This window comes from Sparus aurata, chromosome 21 (assembly GCF_900880675.1).
Source record: "Sparus aurata chromosome 21, fSpaAur1.1, whole genome shotgun sequence".
NCBI lineage: Eukaryota > Metazoa > Chordata > Actinopteri > Spariformes > Sparidae > Sparus > Sparus aurata.
In genome coordinates this window covers 19,518,993-19,538,503 of record NC_044207.1, presented here as the reverse complement: position 1 = coordinate 19,538,503, position 19,511 = coordinate 19,518,993, and the positions used below count along the sequence as shown (strand labels likewise).

Here is a 19,511-nt window from a genome sequence, read left to right as displayed (position 1 = left end):
GCTTTAATAGAGCTCAGTGCTGAAGTGCAATTCTGACAACAAGGTGTTTGGAGACATAAACCTGAAACGTGTTATTACCTTATAAACTGTACCAAAAGCTCCTGATCCCAGCACTTTGATTTTCTTAAACTCAGGTTCCTTCAGGATCCGCAGCAGAGCCTGGTTTGGTGCCTCCCCACTGGGAGTCAAAGGTTCAACCAACTGGAAAAGAAGGATTGAATATCTTACACACTGTCTCGCACACAGCACAGCTTGTGTCTCTGTAAATTAACCCGGACGTCTCAGAAATAACCCACTCTCCGCATAATGATGTCTTGACGTCTCCGTGCGAGCGCGGTGACTCAGTTTCCTCATCTTACCTCTCTCTCCTGGAGGAGTCTGCGCATTGTTCTCTTCCTCTTGATGTGGCGCCGGCGTAGCAGAACAAAGACAGACAGGCCCGCAACAAGAACGGCCAGCAGTCCGCCGACCACGCCAGCCGCAATCATGGAGAGACCAGAGGTTCTGAAAAGACAGGTGGAGGCCGATTTAAGAACCTAGACAGAATACAGAGCGTGTGTACAAATTCAAAAAAAAAGGAGAGCTGAGAGCAGAAAGCCGAACTCGGTGTGTTTTATTTCAGCATCGCTTATCAGTGTTGTTATATTTACTCACCTTATAGTCTGGCAGCCTTCAAGACCGGGCGCATTGCACCTGTAAAACAATCAATACAAAGAATGTGATGCATCATTCTGATTGCAAAAATCAAATTCACCAAGTCATCATATAGTCACATATTCTATTGTTTACCGATCATGCTGAACAATCAGGGAAATGTTGTGCAATCAATCAATGGTTGAAACCCAAGCTCTCTGTGATTTGTGACAAGTCTATAACACTCAACTTCATGGCCTTTATTTTAATTTGAGTAATTTATGAACGTATTATTTCCTAATGATTTATTCACATAGGCACCAACAAGGATTGGTTTTTTATTATGTTGCACAAAACTTTAGAACTGGCTAAAAATTAAGAAATATGTAATCTATACTTCTTCCTTTAAACCTCTGTTTTGTTTTTTCTCTAAACCTGGATCAAATTTAATTCCGTAGCACCAAAACTTTACACTTAAAATCTAATCTAGTATTGACTCTAAACTGACATTTTAGGAGGTTTGACATTTAAAATGTTTTGCCTTTTTGAGATGGATGAGCCAAAATTGACAAGTTCCTCAAAAGCTCAGGAACATACTGGATGCTGCTAAATTTCTGTCATCATACAGGTTTAAAAAAGGAAATAGTTATGGAGATAAACCGGAAGATCGGGTCAACTGTCAGACATGGCAGACCAAACAACTAATCAATTAATGTAGAAAATAAACGACAGATAAATCATTGATGAAAATAATCGACACCTGCCACCCCCAACATTAGGTCAACGTTAAGTCTGCTTTAATTTCTATGATCTACAAACTATGGTAAGCTTAATTAATGTGAAATATACAAATCATTTAGTAAATACAAAATGACTGCTCAGCCCACATTATCCCTCCATAATTGTCCAATTTCTTCATTAATCTCAGCAAATATTGCCTCATCCTGCGAGCAGACCTCTCTCTCCTGTCTGCGCCAACATAACCACAGCTGACCCTTCTGGGCCTGGATCAGGTTTCTGCATCAACATTACGACAGACAAGTGTTTGCAACACAGAGAAGAAGTAGTGTCAGCTCTCGGGTTGGCTGAACAATGCTCTTACCCTTGAGTGCAGTTCTTGTGGCATAGCTGGCACACTTTCATCTTGTCCGCGTATTTCCACACCAGCGCATCGTCCTCGCCTGGCACGCCCTGGGGACAGCGAGACACGCAGAACAGCCCATCCTGGAAGTTGGCACACTTCGTACAGTTTCCAGAACCCTGGAGGTTGAAAAAAAAAAAAATAGAACAGACTTATGTTTACAGCTCTCTTGAGAGGTGTAGTAAATATTATGTAAACCGCAGTGTCTCATAGTAATAATTTCTCGAAGCATGCTGCACCCATCTCCCTCATAAAGATGCAGATGTTTAGCTCTGAAAATCCTAATAGACACGTTAGGTGCTTCGGTTGGTACAGATCTGTTCTTTGTGACACTTCGTGCAAACAAGTGCTGCGATTTAAAGTAGCTATATGTAAGAAATTTAAAGGACACAAATGAAGATGATTTTCAGGTACATAATTTTATTTTTGGGTTATTACTAGAAAAGGTTGACACGCTTTTAAGCTCCTGTCTCTTTAGGTCATGGAATTAAAGCCAGGGCAACTAACTGCAGGAGAGAGGTGCTTTTGTTGATGTGAACATTGACCTTTTCAACTCTCAGGATCTCTTTCACGTGCACAAGAGCTTATATAAAATACTGAAGGAAATGTATATTGTTAATAATTTGCCATTTGTTTTTTGTACATAGGGGTTTTAACATTCATTATCATTTAGATAATCACGTTTAACAACTTAGTTAGCCCCTCAGCTAGCTTAGCTGGCTTACTTATACTGTACATAAATCCCTTATCTAGCATTGAGGTCAGAGCTTTACTGCATGCTTTCTTAAGACAAAGTGTGTCAAGCAGTTTAGGCAGGGGTTATTATTAAGTGCAAAAAAGAGCGACCTAATGTTAGCGTGTCACTAGCTAGCATCTAAAGGATCAAGTATTTCACCACTGGAATGGGACGTGCAGTTCATAAAGCGGATTTCCGTCACACTGTATTGTGTAAGCGTAAAAGTCTTACATATTGCACCTTTAATATTTTCTCTCAAGTCTTCTGTTTCTAATTTCAATAAAGATACTTCACATTATCCTGACTTACTTCTAAAAACCTCAGAAATGGGTGTAAAAAAGTACACAGTTAACGGGCTGGATCGCACAGCCACACCTCTCATACAGAAGACAACATGTCTTGTGGCTACAGTTGCATCATGTTCGATTAAAGCTGCTGCTGATGGAGAAATTGGTACTGCTGAAACTTGCGCAACATATTTCATGCTGCGTAACCATCCACTCATGGTGCTCTTTGATTCTCAGCGACTTTCTTGGTGGATGTTTGCATTAACAGTTTAGTGGTTGTGGCACACGTACGGGCGCACTACAGGTTGCAGTCACATTCATGCGCTGACACTCGGGGTGGCACTCCATGCAGGTTTTGTTCATGACGGCCTCCCGCGGCTCTCTGCAAAAACAAAAAACAAAGCTGACACTCTCACCGCTGCTGCGCCACATTTCAAACAGTTACACGTGAAGTGAGAGTCTTGATCCCCGTTTCGAGGGCATAAGTTAAATTGTAAGCGTGGCATGATTCAATGTTTGACAGAGATCTGCGAAGATAAACAGATGTGAGTGAATGTGCCATTTCAGCTGCGATGTTTGTCTTGCATCTACAGGAGGTTTAACTTCAAAATACCTCAGACTGCATTTGGTATTAGATTTGCTTCGATAACAAATCCCCAAACTCATCTGAAGTGATAGTCTGGAAATGTTTGTGGCGGAGGAGGAGTTAGCTGCACAGCTCGCAGATCTGATGTTCAGGCTGTTTGTTTGTATAAAAATAAGGAACGCTGCATTTCTCAGCTTAAAAAAGGCACTTGCAACCCCCGATTCCTCCCTCACCCCTCCAGGATGTTGCAGGAGTCAACACAGCTCCCATCACGGCTGAAGTCACGGCACGCGAAACACATGTCTGGGCCGGGACCCCAGCAGCCCTCCGAGGTGCACTTCCTGTCACAAGTGTTGTTCCTCAAAGCTGAAAACAAACATACAATCTCAAAAAGAGATCTTGCCCGCATAATCATCCAATTTCGGAATTAAACTTCATTTATTTAATCTGGCTTGTGCATTATGTAATCAGAGTTTAGAAAACTAAACAACAAAAGGATCAAACTCCAATTTACCACATGTGGTAGAATCAGCATTGTCCTCGATGGTGGCACTCTGGCTCTCTGATTTGAAGAGCCTCTTCCAATGTTTTTTGTCAGTGTAGCACAGGTTCTGGTTCTTAATAATAACCACGTCTCCACCAGTGATTTCTTTGAGGGAGCGAAGGCCCAGCGAGGTGATACTAAGCTGAGCCATAACCACACTGCGGCTGCCACTACAAAAAGGAAAAAGGTGGAGAAGAGAAGATAAGAAGAATTTTTTTTGTTTTAGAAAAGGAAAGATTTTACAACAGCCTTGAGTAATACACAACTCCTGAACAACAAATGTATTTCCTGTTATCCAGTGGTTGTGAATCTGCGGGGGGTCTTTACAAGGAACATACCGCTTAGTTCGTCCTCGAATGATCTCCAGATTCTCAAAGGGACTGAGTGAGCTCATGCTCTCTGGCCACGTTTGAATCCACAAATATCCTGAAGCAACAAATGAATTGGTAAATTGTGAAACTCCTTAGCGTCTATCAAGTGTGTCATGCATTAGTCAGGTTTTGACGCGGTCTTACCAGTAATTTCTTTAACTGTCTTAAACACCTCAAGCTGGGAAGGCTGCATCTTTGGTGTTTTGGTATATGTATCCCTACAAATAACAAGAAAACACATGTTATTTAATATTTTTAAAGGTGCCCAGGGATCTATTGTAGTGGATGTATTTGATACAAACAGGCATGTGCTGCTGTTATGCTGTTAATCTCCTCATCTTACCCGTGAATTGACGTGTGGATGATGGCGATGTTACCACTGATTATTGTGCAGTTTTTAAAGGAGTCAATATTGGTGGCATTGATAGACAGAGTGTGCGTCAGGTCTCCTGTGCCAAGTCCATTACACACTGTAAACAAATAAGGAAACAAACATCAGTAAGGAAACAATTTCAAACGTATAAATGTTCCAACTATTTTGGTAATAAAGGCATACAAATATTTCTGGTGAAGTGAGGGATTAGATTATCCCAAATGTTTACAACACTGTTGCAACCCTCAGAAATCTGAACTGTTATTCAAGGTAACGGCGTGTTTCATTTGGTTGCCTATCAATGGTCCAATATCCCTTTTATCCTGTAGTTACTTTAACTACAAAGTAAAGCTGAAAACTACAGACGATATACCAGAGCATGAAGAAGGAAGTCAACAAACTAGCTAGTTAGCTGCCCAAAACCTGTAAAACACATTTTAATGTGTAAAAATGGTCAAACTTACCCTTTAAGCAGAATAATTTATAACAATGTGTAATTTTGTATAATTTCGTGACACAATTTGTTTCATAAAACATTGCTGTTGGCAAAAAGTTACACTAATTGTATCTAATTTGTTTAATACATACAAACATAAAACTGTAAAACTGACTAGTTGTGGTTTCACAGGGAGTTATATGCTCAGCTAACAGGCTGCTGGCTTGTGTCATTTTAACATTTAATGGCCAGATGTCAGAGCTGTGTCCATCTTCTTATCTAAATCTCGGCAAGGAAGTTAATAAGCCTATTTCCCGTAGCTTTGTTCCAACTGGTACCAACTTTATTGTGTAAATAGGTCAGAGAAGTTGCACATTGATAGCTTAAGCCCGAACCTTTTGGGCACAATCCGTCACACTTGGCGCACTTCCTGATTTCTCCCTCGTCCATCTCGTATGTGTTCCCGCTGCAAGTCCGCACACACGCTCCGTGATCAGTCACCACATAGTTATCTGGAATGATTTCAAAACACATGCTCAATGATTAATTCATCCGCAACCATGCAATATTCAACATTTACAGTTCCAATATTACAAAAACATCAAAACCAAATGTGCCTTTAAAATATTTATAACCTGTACGAGTCTGTACATGGTAACGCTATAGGCCACACAGTATAGACTGAGTAGAACTAGGACAAATGGGTTGAAGTTAAACAGAGAAAGAACAGTGTTGCATTGACACGACCTGAAACTCAATCATTTTCTTTTCGTGTTCATGCAGTTTATAATTAAACTGAGACTAACCGAATGTCTAACAATCCTGAAGGACAACCTGGACACGTGTTTAGCATAGCACAATGTGAAAAAGCTCATAAACATGCACGATGGGTTTCACATTGTCCAGTGAAGCCTGGTGGTCTTATCTTATTTATCTGCAGGCTACAACTGTGCATTGCTTTATGTAAACTCGTAAATAAATCAGTGTCTAATAAGATGAAAAGTTTAACAAACTTGGCTGAACATACAACAAAAGAAATGAAGAAGCAGTGTGTTTGTTTGTAGCTGTTCTTACGCGGGCAGCTCTTGACACAGGTGGCCCCGAAGTTGTACTTCCCATGCGGGTTGGGTACGAGCTGGTGCAGGTTTGGGTCGTAGCGCATAAGGCCGGGGCAGGAGTCCTTACACACTCCGTCGTCCTGGAAGTCCCGGCAGGCCTGCAGCACAAACAACAGTCATCTCGTACACTGGGACCATAACAGAGCCTCACGCTAATGATAACACTGCATTCCTCTATCACAGCCTTGGCTTAATCCTCAGAGCTGCACGGAGAGGGAGAGCAGATACTCCAGGCCGCTGCCAAATGAAAGATTTAATCAGCACTTATATGTCTCATTGGTACTGGAACCAATAACAGTAGTCCCGATCATAAAAACAGATGCTGCTGAGTGAAGCCTTTGTTTTGTCGGAGGCTTATCGTCCAGATTTAAGGCAGAAGTATGAAACATTCAGTGTTTTGTTGTTCGAGCTAGTCTCCTGCCCAGTTCCCTTCATCATGTCATTACTCTGTGTCCCGTATATGAAGGTGTGTTTCTCTCACCAGACAGTCGGTGGGCCGCGGTCCAGTGCAGCCCGCAGCACAGTGCTCATTACAGCAGTCGCTGGGTGAAGGCCCTTTGCACCTCTTAGAGCACTGCTGAGCACAGTTCAGCTTTGTCACTGGAAGTAAGAAAAGGACAGAGTCAGTGGAATGATGATTGAATGAAATGTATTGTGTTGCAGATAGAGACGCTGCAACACCTGAATTTCCCCTTCAGAATCCCCCTTGGGATCACTAAAGGCTGATCTTATCTTTTCTTACTGGAGTATGACTGCACAGACCTACTGTTTCTCAGCGGGAGACTATGGAAACAACCCTGGCTCAAAAAAAAGTTGGGACACTACTTAAAACTTCAACAAAAACAGACTGCAATGACTTGCAGATGCTTTTTCAATCTGCCGAATATAAACAGGCAATTTGAGTAGATCCACAGTGGTCTAACTTTTTTCAGAATCCTGGTTGCCACTCAAAACATGAACAACACTTACAATAAAATGTGAAAATAAAACTGATTTGAGCTTTCATACCTATTAAAACTAAACCTAAACCTACATTAGCTTTGTTTTATTAACTGTGATTTAACTAAATCACAGATTAACAACTCACAGGTCTGACAGTTTTCAGGACCAGGTGCCCAGCATGAACCATTGAAGCAGCTTGAGTCACATTTTCTACCTGTAAGACCAGAAAGAAATTTAAAAAAAAATTAATTATGAAATTAATTAATTATTTCCCTTTTCAATTATTTAACAGTCTCTGCCATCTGCTGTGATATGTATTACTCACAGCCTGGATTGTTGCTGGCCACTGGGAGCTCCATGACAGGTTTGCTCTCAGCGTTGACAATGTCCCACCACTGTATTGTTTCCACATTGCACAATCGGTGGATACCAAACTTCACTCCCCCTTTAAGAATTTCTGAAATAAACATGACACATGAGTTCAACAGAAACGACGCACTGATATTTTTACAGCTTAATACTGAAAGCTGAGGTTTTGTGAGAAATTCTGTCACTGAAAAGAGAGGAGAATAGATGGCGAGGTGGGCCGACCTGTCAGGCTGGGCAGGAGGAGCTCGTTGGTGGCCCGACCTGTCGGTTTGTCGATATTGGAAAGAACAGCGAGTGCGAAATTCCTCTCATACAGCGTATGACCACGAATGATGCGTAGGTTTTGCAGAGAAATCCTGGACGCAGTGTTGAGTGCGATCAGGACGTAGCCTCCCACTTCTTCGATAGACTGAGGAGGAAAAAAAGAGTCAAATTTATTCATTTTCACTGAGAATATAAATATATAACCAAACAAGCATGTTTAGTGTCTACCTCCCCAGATGACAAACAACATGGGTTAGGTCACTATGTAATCTAAATTGTCCTGAAAGCCCTGCCTGGCACTTGTTGCGCTTATTGTCAATAGTCATTAAATTGATGTGCGATCAGCATTTTTATCAATTCACACAGTGAGCGGACTCTGTAGACCTTTTTCCACAGCAGACATTTTGACTTGCCGAAGTGGGAAAGGCTCAGGTGGAATTTACAATGTTAATAATGGCTGCATTCCATTTAGGTGAGCTTGTTCCGCTGCTCTGGTATTGCTCACTGCTAACTCACTTGACAAGACACTTGATAAAATTGAGCCATCATTAACGTCATCGGTCACACCTGTACTTCACACCTGTACTTTTCCTGCCTTGACAAGTCAAAATGTCTGCCGTGAAAATGGATATTAAGAGTCAAGCCAAAAATGAAAACGCAAAGCAGAAAAATTGATTTTGGAACGTTACGAAGCCAGACCCCGTCCTCGGTAGTGGAAACCACCCCTAGAACTACTGCGTTATTTCTGCTGACTGGATGTTTTTTCTCTGTGTTTATGTGTGCAAGCTTGCACACGAGTGCGTGTGGTCCCTCCTGACATCTGCCCAGTCTTCACAACCTTGTCGCCACAGCTGGGGTTTCAAGCAAAGCTCCAAGTGGAGCGCTATAAACACACTGAGTCACCGTCAGCTCGGACTCTCCGATGATTTTAATTATCTGAACTGATGCGATAAGAGCAGTTATGATTCAGGAGAGATTGTCTGGAAAGCTTGCTTCATACCACCTGAGTAACAACTAGAAAATGACCAGATGAGAGGTTCTTTTTCTCCCATCTGTTGTGTGCATGTTTAGCTAACAGAATAAAGTCTTTACACTGAGGAAGGACATGTCACGGTGATCCTCCATGTGGGTTATCTCCAGGTTCTCCAGGACCACCGTGCAGTTGCTGTACGTCTTCACCATGTTCAGGTAGTGGTCCTCTTTGGATCCCAGAAGGTTTAGACGGTTGGTGATGCCTTGGCATACTGCAGGGAAAGACCGAGAAACAAATCTGTGAGATTTACTTGAATGCTGAACACAAGATGACAAACTGGCTGTAAATCATCTGCAGTGTCACAAAAGCATTCATCCAAGGCCCACAGTGCTATCAGTCAGAAACATTCACTGCTTATATAACGCTACTGGCTCGATTTATGCCTTTCTGTGTGTGTGTGTGTGTGTGTGTGTGTGTGTGTGTGTGTGTGTGTGTGTGTGTGTGTGTGTGTGTGTGTGTGTGTGTGTGTGTGTGTGTGCGTCTGTGTCTGTGTCTGTGTCTGTGTTTGTGAATTTGATCTGGACAGTCATAACTTGGCCCGGCTTTCATGTGAAAATACACGATCTGGGTTGCATCTACAATAGGAATCAAATCTCAGCAGCGAAGTGAATTCTGGCTCGTGAGTCAAAGTGAGCTGGCTGTATTTACACTGGCAGAGGCCGGAATCTTTCCACTGCTATGCAGGCTAGTTAAAACAACCACGGCGACCAGCATCTCCCGGCCCTTTGTGTCATTTCAGAGAAAAAGATTTGGTGTGTCACAGATTCCATGAGATCTGCGAGTGCGTTTCTTGGGGGAGCTTCAGCCCTCTAAATCTCATAATTAATAACGTCTCGATAACTCCAGCCTAGTCTGAGCATATTTGATTTTACGGCAAGTTCTTCACATGACTTAATAACAATGTAGGGCTCAAATAAAATGCTGATGTGTGCAGTTCCTCGAGTTTAAAGTTGCAATAACAACAAAGGCATTGATAGAGAGATTCACAGGGCTACAATTATGGGCCGATATTGAAGCCTATCTGGCATTATGCAAGCGGGTGTTTGGATAAGGACGGCAGACTGACTGATAAGTTCAGGCAGACACAAGAGGCTTTTTTCCTTGAAGAATGTGATTTTAAAGGAAAGAATGCCCGCTTAAGAAAGCAGGACGACTTCCTCTGTTCAATAGTCTCCTGAGCTGGTCAGACAGGTTCTGACTGGCACCGAAAAGGGAGTCAGCTGTGTTTTACACCCCTTCAACACACACACGCAACCATACATGCACACTGCGCTCTGCATGCACACATAATGAGTATATAACTGTTTTTTTCCTGTTTTTAGTGTTGATTATAGGTTAGTGTAGGCAGTAGGTTCAGAAAAACAAAAGATTATTTCCCCGATTATTAGAAATCACGATGTGCAACGTCTTTTGGGTCACATTCCACGACGTGTCCGCTCTTGACTCCAAAGAACGCCAAAACATGAGCTCGCAACTCTGAGACACACCTCACGACACAGTACATAACAGTTAACTGCACAGAGGCCAACCCAGCCCTGTGGTCATAACGGATTAAATGATGAGTTATGTAATCCGATTTTTTTAAAACAAGTATAATAAATCTGAAAAAATGTGAAATTAGATTATAGTAACATTGTCAGGATTAATTGATGACATTTTTAATGAAGTCTTCAGCAACTGGCAGCTTTTATATTGGGATTTCGTAATGATCACAGCTTCATCTTGTAAAAGACGATACATCACATATCTGCATTAAAACATATAAAAACGACTTCTGTTATCCCACATTTCCATTTATTTTAAATGACGTATGGACGAAAGGACAAATAACCAGAAAACATAATGCTTCAGTCATATAAAAATCATGATATCATTTGGGGTTCACGACCAGTGATTCTTTTTTAATTTTCAGTGAATGTGTTGAATATTTTATTGATTATTTGATAAAGGTTTGGGTTGAAAATGTCAGAAATAAGGGTGAAAAAATGTCAATCAAACTAGAAAATATTCACATTCAGGTAGGTATAATCAGTGGATTTGGTTGTTTTTTTTCCTCTCAAAAAGTTTGTCAAACTGATAAATCGATTATTAAAATAACTGCCTATTAATTCTAATGGTTGAAAAGTGATCACTTCATTGTCAAATCTTCAAACTCAGTCAAACTACTATCTGAAGCAAATATTTTTTACCGTTCCTCCTCCTCTTTGCTCTTCACACATGTTGTTTTGAATTCACACAAACCAACAGCGGTCGGGCACCCAATCAGTAAGAATTAGGCGCAAACATCTGTCTCCCACCCTGCCTCTTCTTCCTCCTCATTAGTTTGTCCCCGAGGGATCTCGCTGACATGAACCCTGCAGTCCAGCAGCCTAACGTCCAGGCAACAGGGGCAGAACGTGGTAAAAGGCCAGCTGACTGTTTTAATTAGAGGAGCCATGCGAGATGTAATTAGCCCCCTAATTATTACTCAGACCGAGAAACCGAACTGCAATAAACAAAAAGGTTGTCATGACTGTGCAGACGTGAATATTAATCTACTTGATTTTGGGATTCCTGAATGACACCTTTCTAATAGGGATGCTGATTATGGTTAACTAATATTTTGTTTCACCATATCCAAAAAAAAAATCATGCATATCTCCCTCTACCTCTGCCCACTTCCTGTCTGAATGTTTTTTTTTCACTTAATATTTATGACCAGCAGTAAAAGCTGCATGAGGCAGGTGACTAAAGGTTCAACAAACTTCCTGCACCAGAGGCGGGGAGAGAAAAAAAACCAGTTGATTGCTCAAGCAAGCCCGAGTAAAGCCACTGTAAACACTCTCCACTGTCCAGTTGTTGATTTCGCAACTCCGCTGCAGGTGGTAAATGACCTGATATTCCATGACCATAAACCGACTTCCTCATCGGACTACAGCACATGAGAAAGAAACGAGGTCAGGACGTTAAAACCAAACGACTGGCTTCACAGTACCTACGTGGTCTTTCATGTTTTCGACACATCTGAGCTGGATGCGTCATAAAGAGTTTCTGCTAGTAGAGAGGGACAGCATCTAGTGTGGAAAAGATTATGCAGAATGGAAATTACTGGGAATCCTGTTGTATTTCCACAGCAGGTGATTCAATTTTGACTCATCAAACAACTTAAAACACAACTTACTGTCCGCAAACCAGTTAAATGCGCAGGTGGGGCCCGCGATGATGTAACTGATACTGTGACAAAGACTAATTACAGATTGCTTCACTTCCTCCAGCTGTATTGTCGTCACAAAACGTCCAGGAGGTTACTCCGGGAGCAGGGAGGGGCAGATCTGGTAAATCTCTACCTTCACCACTGTATGCATGCGTGTGGGTGTGTGTGTGTGTGCTGGCATGTACTGAATGCGAGCGAGCAACGCGGCGAGGAGTACAAAATATTCCCTGGGTTGCTCTGATCAGCAGGCAGCCAGAGCGAGACAAAGGACTCGATAAACCCAATCATTAGTCATCTAAGCTCGTTGAAGTGTGCGGCCGCATATCACTCGTTTGATGTTTACTTGGGGACTTGTGTTTGGAAGTCAAGGGTGTGTGGTTGATATTTGTTTCTCGAGGCTACAGGATCTGTGCAACGACAGAAAACTAAATTACCGACGCTTATTACTGTAAGATAATTAGCTCATTCTTCAGATCCACACTAAACACACGCTCGAATAGCAGGCTCCAGTCGAGAACTCCCGTGCTACCTCTAACAGAGAGGGCAGCTCATGCCGGTGTTTCATCTGCCCGTTTTCCTCTCATGCGCTGTAAATAGACGAAAATTGACTCAAATCTTACCATATGATGCTTGAATGTTTGTGTAATCGTGTAAGTAAAGTGCAAAATCATCCCATCCAATACAAAAATACCACAGAATGAAAACCTATGAAAAAAGTAGACATTTGTGTTGACGTCTGTCTGACAGTCTCTCTCAACAAAATCTTACTGAAATGGAAACGTCAACATTTTGGAAAATATTTTCTTGTTTGCTCTCTGGTGGAAAGTTAGATGAAAAGACTGATACCAATATCATGTTCGTACTGGGAGCAATATTTTTTTCTTTTCCTGGATGGTGAAGGCATGACCCGCCCTGCCCTCTGTCTGATTGGCCTACTCTTATATTCATATCCTAACAAATGACCTTCTCATGCCTTAACCTATAAAACCCAAACAGAACTAGCCAGTCAGAAGCAGAGTACAGTAATGTATTGTGAGATTTACTGAAGTTAGCATGCTAAACAGATAGTCCTCCTCTATCCCGGTCCAAAGCTCCACCAACACTGCCCTGGTCCTCAAGTTCCCAGCCCAGACTGCTAACTGCACGGCTAACTGAGCTAACTAGCTAATGGGATCTACATTGAGCAGCATTTAGCGGTTACTCTGGAGATGCTCCCGTATTGAGTGCGAATTCAATAGGTGGCCAAATCTTACATATTGCACCGTTCATATGAAGCTACTGTGAGCAGGCAGTTAGCTTACCATAACGACAGGAAACAGGTTGAAACAGATAGCCAGCCTCTGTAAAAACAACCTCCTGTAAAACAGTGAATTAGGTTTTTGCACGTTGATTTTTCTTATTAAATCAGTTAGATCAAACAAACTATGTATAACAGGTTAAATAAAGCGCTTTGAAAGTGCTTGTACTTCCTGTTGGACAGAGCCAGGCTAGCTGTTTTCTGCTCTTTGTGCTAAGCTAACTGGCTGCTGTCTGCAGCCTCAAATTTAACAAAAAAATATGAGAGTACGAGAGAAATAGGTTTTAAAAATTAATAATTTTGTTAATGCCGTTTTATTTTTGTGTGTGGTAAAAGTGCTTTTTAATTATATAGGATATTCATCATCTGAGTAAATCTGCGCATGACAGGAAGAGAGACAGTCTGCAAAGGAAGTCATTCAATTAAGGGAATTTGGCCAACTATTACATTTCCATTTTGGCCTTTCTAGGCTAAAAGTTTGGGCCCCCCTGCTTTAAAAGCTTCCCAAAGTAGTATTTATTGAGGTGCTTTCGTATTGGATTACCCATATTGGTTACACATACGTATATATACACGTGTTTGAGTTGTTATTTAAAAGCCTCGTTGGCAGCGAACTGTAAAATGTAAACCTTTTCTTTAAACTCTGAAACCTTATTTGACAGAGAAAAGGGGAACAAGTGAAACAGAGTGTAAAACCAGAGTCACGGCAGACAACATTTACAAACATTTGAGGCATATCAAGTAAACATGGCGAGATCAAATGTACAATGTTAAGTACCAAAACCAACCAAAGGAAAAGGGTTAAAGTCTCCCATAAATTCACATTTTGAGGTCTCGTTTAGATGTTTGGATGAAACTTTGTACTTTCTTCTGGCAATGAGAGGAAGTACTGCATGGCCACAAACGCAAACCAATATTTCCAGGGACATGGCAAAAACTATCCTAACTCCTCTAAATGGTTTCCTTTTCTACGCTGAGCCGTTTACTATACGTCTAAATCATCGTGCTTTCTACCTTTTCTACAGACCACAGAAATGACCCTGCCGCGTTCTCTTCCTCTCATTCACTACCTGCAATTAAATTAAGCTGTGTCCAGAGTCTGATAATTACATTATCTGAAAACTTAGACATAATTAATGGGAAGCAGCAATGCTAACTGACATGACTTTGTTTATTTCTCTCTCCCAAGTCAACAGCATTACGGCAAAGTATCTTATGTAACTCAATCTGCCGTGTTTCTCCGCTGATAACAAAATCGATGCTGGGATTTATTCCCGTATTCAGGGGTAAATTATGGTTAACCACCATCGTACGTGTCTGCAGATGATAAAAAATATATGTTGGGGTTTATTTGGATCATAGTCAGGGTTCATTTGGGATAGGACTGACTCAAATTTCCAGATCTTCAGATTTCGTGGGAGGCATAAATCTCTTTAAGCCCGCTATCCGTGAATGAAGAGAGGAGGAAACCCTACTTCCTCGATTCTCTCTCTGTGCATTCAGCTCAAACTTCCTCCTCTTACATATTCTGAATGGCTTAAAAGGGGGGGGGGGGGGCAAATGTCATATAAAGGCAAAAGAAGCAGCATGAGCGGAAATATGTGCATTCTCTGGCGGTGTACTATATTCGTACAAACATACTGTGTAGTTTGACAAAAAAGAAATGCTGATATCCTGCTCTCTGTACAAGGGAAATGCAATCTTCCTTTGCGTGGGAGATGCACCAATCCCTTAGAGAAAACATCTTGGGGCCTCAGAGAAGAAAAAAGGGGCCAGTATGGACCAAAGGATAACCCCCCCCCCACTCTCCCTCCCGATCCCCAGTGAATGCAACAACACAAGTCCCTTTGACATCTCAGGAAGTTGATCTTTGCAAACAGGTCAGTTCCAGACGCTACCCTGTGATGCTGAAGCAGATGGTAGCTGATTGTCGTCTCCAGCGGAGGAGGACGTACTGGATATAGAGAGAGAGAGAGAGGACTGATGGACAGGAAGTGTGCGGACAAAAAATGAAATGGAGAAGAGAGAGAGAAAAAAAAGCAGAGGCACAAGTGGTTTGTGGTTTAACCATCTGAAGCGTTGAGCAGGCGGCTGTGGGGTCAAACTGTGGAAACTGGGTGTAAAGCCTCACACTGGATGTATGAACATGTCTGACCTTTCCATGAAGGCTAACAAAGGGCGCCAAAACATCAGAGCGGCCAGCTGTAGAACGCAAGCGAGTGAGGCATCCCACTGAAAACGTCATGTGCCCTTTAAACAGCCCAACCACGGTGACTGTGCCTGAGTTCAAGCGCAGTCGGTGGAGTTTAGTCTGTTAAAAGCTCGGCAAAGTGACCAAATAAAGACCAAAAAGGCCAATGTTTACGCTTGGCTTCTGAAGAGCACTCTCTACCAGTCAGTGAGACACTCCAGATACCTGTGACTGGGCCCATCAGAATGTTTACTCTGCACCTCAGCGTGAGGAAACCGCGGATTTAGGCTCAGCACAAACACAGGAATACAGTATGTATACTCACACCGTGGCATACTTGGATCAGCATTTTTCAGACCGTAAGGCATATACAGTGAGTTACTCCGCGACAGGCCCTTATCCACTAATGAGGCTCTAGTTTTTAAACTGGTTCCATTCAAGATTCTTTAAACCTAGCAGATGAGCCTGAATACCAACCAGTTTTGAGTGGAACCATCATAATTAAGTCTCCTGCTCACCGACAAGTGTATGCTTGGACATTCAAAAGTTTCAATGCTGAAGAGGTTTCTCATCAAGTCGTTCACGTCGGCCACCAATGACCAAACATTCTTGTTCGTTTGAAACAGTAAGTTTTATCTCTGCCAACTATCGTTATATCCCAGTCTGACTTTAGCTCGTAGCTAATCATGGGTTACGTAGCAGCCTGAAACAAAGATTTTTCTGGAAAGACTAAACCTACTTTTAAGTTAAGCCTTTTCAATTAAATTCTGTAGTATTTTAAGTCTAGGGTGTTTTTAATTGTTCTTTTCTTTAATCAAATAAACGATTTCTCTGAACACATCTGGAGGAGGTGGCTCCTGTTTTCATAGGAAAAAAATATTTTGTAGAAAGTGATTCCATTTAAAAAATGTCTACGGTGAAGTCTGTGGATTATTCGTGCTAACGGGAACATTATTCCTAGATTAAAATGTGGTTTACCTTTTCTTAAATTTGAAGTAATCAAAAAAGAATGAAGAAAGACAAAACAAAAGACTGTTTGCAGGGTTGCACACCACCAGGGGTTAATGAGAAAATATTTTGTTTTTAATTTCAGTAAACCAACCATAATTTAAAAAGAAATTATAACTTATTTATTATGATACTATTATTAGAGGATCTTTTATTGCATTCATGTTGCTTATCATTTGAGCTGCTGCTGTGAATAATCAACATACTGCACATTTATCTAAATTCTCAATGAGGCATTCATTACCCGATAGCGATATCCGTGACAAAAGGATAAATAAACCATAAATAATAGAAGATACATTGGGAAAGGCATAAATTACTGGGCATCAAGTTGATTTATTGGAATTGGTTTAGCACAGCTGCACTCCTATTAGTATCCAGCTGTGGCCAGTGTGCGAGGGGCCCAACACGATGGCCCAAATAATCAAGCAATATTACTCGCATAATTCTCCAGCAAGCCCTGTTGGGAAGTCCATTAGTCCTCCAAACAATCCCTCTCCTGTTACCCCAAAACTCACAACCTCCATTAGGCCAGGCCCCATTTAAATTCCAATAATGCTCCCACCATTCTCCAGAAATGCTCCAACATTCGACCCACTTCCTCTTTAACATCCAGACATTCTCCCTATTGAAGCCAATTCTAGCCAAGACAACCCCACCACCACCACCTCCCCCCCTCTTTCTTTTTTTCTCTCTCTCTTTCTCCTTCCCTGTTAAAACCATACTCCTCTTCAATCCCACAGGAAGCACGGGAGGAAGACTGGAGAGGGAGTGGGTGGCGAGCACGTTGCCGCTAACTCACAGCCCAGTGCAACCCCCCCCCCCCAACCGACCGACCGACCGTCACTAAGCCATGCCTGGAAAAGAAGAGCGGAGGAAGTAAGGCAAAGAAAGAGTGAAAGAAAAACAACAACCACAAGCGAAGAAACCCACACATTTCACACATCATTCCAGCAAGAGAAAGCAGCTGTGACTCGGGAATCCCCTGTTGGTTTAAAGCATTCCCAGCACTGAGCAGCAGGCTCAGGTCGGAGCGAGCAGACAGGACAGATAACTCTCACTCACTGGACTCCTCACTTCATCTAAACAAAGGAGATAGACGCTCTTTGAGGCAGCCTTTTCTGCTTAAGGGTTTCTTATTTTTAGCCCCGATTGCTGACAGGCTCATTTCTGTGTAGGCCTGACCGCTGTTTCGCAGTGTTGCCTGCCAACAACTCCGTTACTGCCTTAGTCATGTCTCCAGCAACTCTGCGCCGCTTGAGCCTTCGCAGAGAGAGACCCCATAAAAGGAATATTCTCCAAATGCCCCGGGGTTTGAGTTAGCAAGCTCTACTCTGTTGCTCAGCCCTTACTCACTACTTCTGCTTTACACATCAGCAGGCCTTTAAACCCACTGATGAGTAGTTTCTTCCTCATCCACGCTGGCTGAGGTCAAGAGTCAGGGACAAACGGAGCTCGGGGAATTGGTTTGTACAGCCGAGGAGCTCTCATGAGTTTTCATCGCGGCGGAAGGGTATCTTGTTACATGTCGCGTTGTACTCGCCGAAAGCATGACCAATTTAATTTGCACAGGAAAAGCTGGGCAGAACTTAGCAATGTCTTCCTCATGACACATCAAACTGAAATGTCTGCTATGCAACGGGGTGCCACTGCCAAGTACTCGGGGCCCCAGAGTGCTCGGTTATGATCTTCAGTGTGTTTTCAAAACAACGTTATCTCCACTGAAATAGCACGAACGGCAGCGACTGACAGAAAGTGGTGCTAGTTTGTCATCAGACACCTCTCCCACAAGCCCATGGCTCGGATTTCATCCATTGTTAACGTACGGGGCGTTATCCTGTTCCTGACAAAAAGAAAAAAAAAAAAAGAAGCACATCACACATGGTTAACAAAGCTCCGAAACAATGCGCTAGCTTGTTTAAGATGATTATGACTACGGAGGGTGGTTGTTTCAAGGCCGCCCCCTCACTGCAGACACACAGAGGGGCTTTTGCACAACGTAAGGCCTGGCTGCTTTACATCAGTCATCAAAGGCATCAGACTTGGCAGACTAGACCTTTTTCTCGCTATCAGCCACACTGCTGAACACAAGGCCCCCGGCTCAGAGATACACACACAACAAACTCTTATGACTACTCCAGAGAGTGGACAAGCCAGGATACAACATCTTTCCAACATAATCATTTTCCAATGTCTGACCCAGGGAAAAAAAAACAACAACCCGCAATTGTCTTCCTTCCTCTCATTATCAGTTGAACTGCAGACAGCAAATATAACTAACTTTAATGCAATAATTGCCTTAATAACGGGGTGAGACATTGGTTTATATTACACATGTGCAGCCACGATGAAGAGTAAATAATCTCATCATACGTCCACATTTGGGAGCTGTTCTGGAGCTCTCCATCATATTACACAATTTTACTCTTCTCAAGTGTTTTATCAACTTCTGTTTCCAAAGTCAAGAATAAACTTTTAATCTCAATTTCTAAGCCAAATGGATGAGAAGTCCTTCCATTGCTCAAAACAAGGGGGATTTGGGCAACTGGGCTCCAGAACAGCTAGAAAATGGACCTCATGGTGAGATCGTTTTGTCCATTACTTGGCCACAAATTAACTTTATAAGAGGTGCTCAATGTGCCCAGAAAATGGAACTGGGAACATTTACCATTCCTTGACAACTTGGCAAATTCATTCTCTGAGGAAGATTGTATGAAATGATCAAAAGCTCCAGAACAGCTACTAAAGGGACCTTACGTTGAAACTGTTATGTCAGCTACATGGTCACAAATACATTTCAAATTCAACTTGCCAACATTGTCGAGAGGTCCTCAAAGGGCCTGAAAAGATTGAAATGAGAACTCCTAACACTCTTTGACAACTTGGCAAATTAATTCTGTGAGGAAGATTGTATGAAACGATCAAAAGCTCCAGAAGGAGCTCCTAAATGGACCTCTTGCTGAGACTGTTTAGTCAGTTAGGACCAGCA

At 42.2% G+C, this 19,511-nt stretch overlaps 1 protein-coding gene across 1 annotated transcript in view; it reads right to left on the bottom strand.

The window, feature by feature from the left end:
* egfra (epidermal growth factor receptor a (erythroblastic leukemia viral (v-erb-b) oncogene homolog, avian)) overlaps positions 1-19,511 on the bottom strand; it is a 47,868-nt gene that overhangs the window by 15,516 nt on the left and 12,841 nt on the right. The window contains exons 2-18 of the mRNA XM_030402224.1: positions 8,893-9,044; positions 7,759-7,945; positions 7,493-7,624; positions 7,313-7,381; positions 6,707-6,825; positions 6,182-6,323; positions 5,503-5,619; positions 4,642-4,768; positions 4,443-4,516; positions 4,266-4,353; positions 3,898-4,097; positions 3,617-3,749; positions 3,089-3,179; positions 1,736-1,893; positions 655-693; positions 360-504; positions 79-201 (exon numbers count right to left, since the gene is read on the bottom strand). Of these exons, the coding sequence (XP_030258084.1) occupies positions 79-201; positions 360-504; positions 655-693; positions 1,736-1,893; positions 3,089-3,179; positions 3,617-3,749; positions 3,898-4,097; positions 4,266-4,353; positions 4,443-4,516; positions 4,642-4,768; positions 5,503-5,619; positions 6,182-6,323; positions 6,707-6,825; positions 7,313-7,381; positions 7,493-7,624; positions 7,759-7,945; positions 8,893-9,044 (2,096 nt within the window). The remainder of the gene's footprint in view (positions 1-78; positions 202-359; positions 505-654; positions 694-1,735; positions 1,894-3,088; positions 3,180-3,616; positions 3,750-3,897; positions 4,098-4,265; positions 4,354-4,442; positions 4,517-4,641; positions 4,769-5,502; positions 5,620-6,181; positions 6,324-6,706; positions 6,826-7,312; positions 7,382-7,492; positions 7,625-7,758; positions 7,946-8,892; positions 9,045-19,511) is intronic.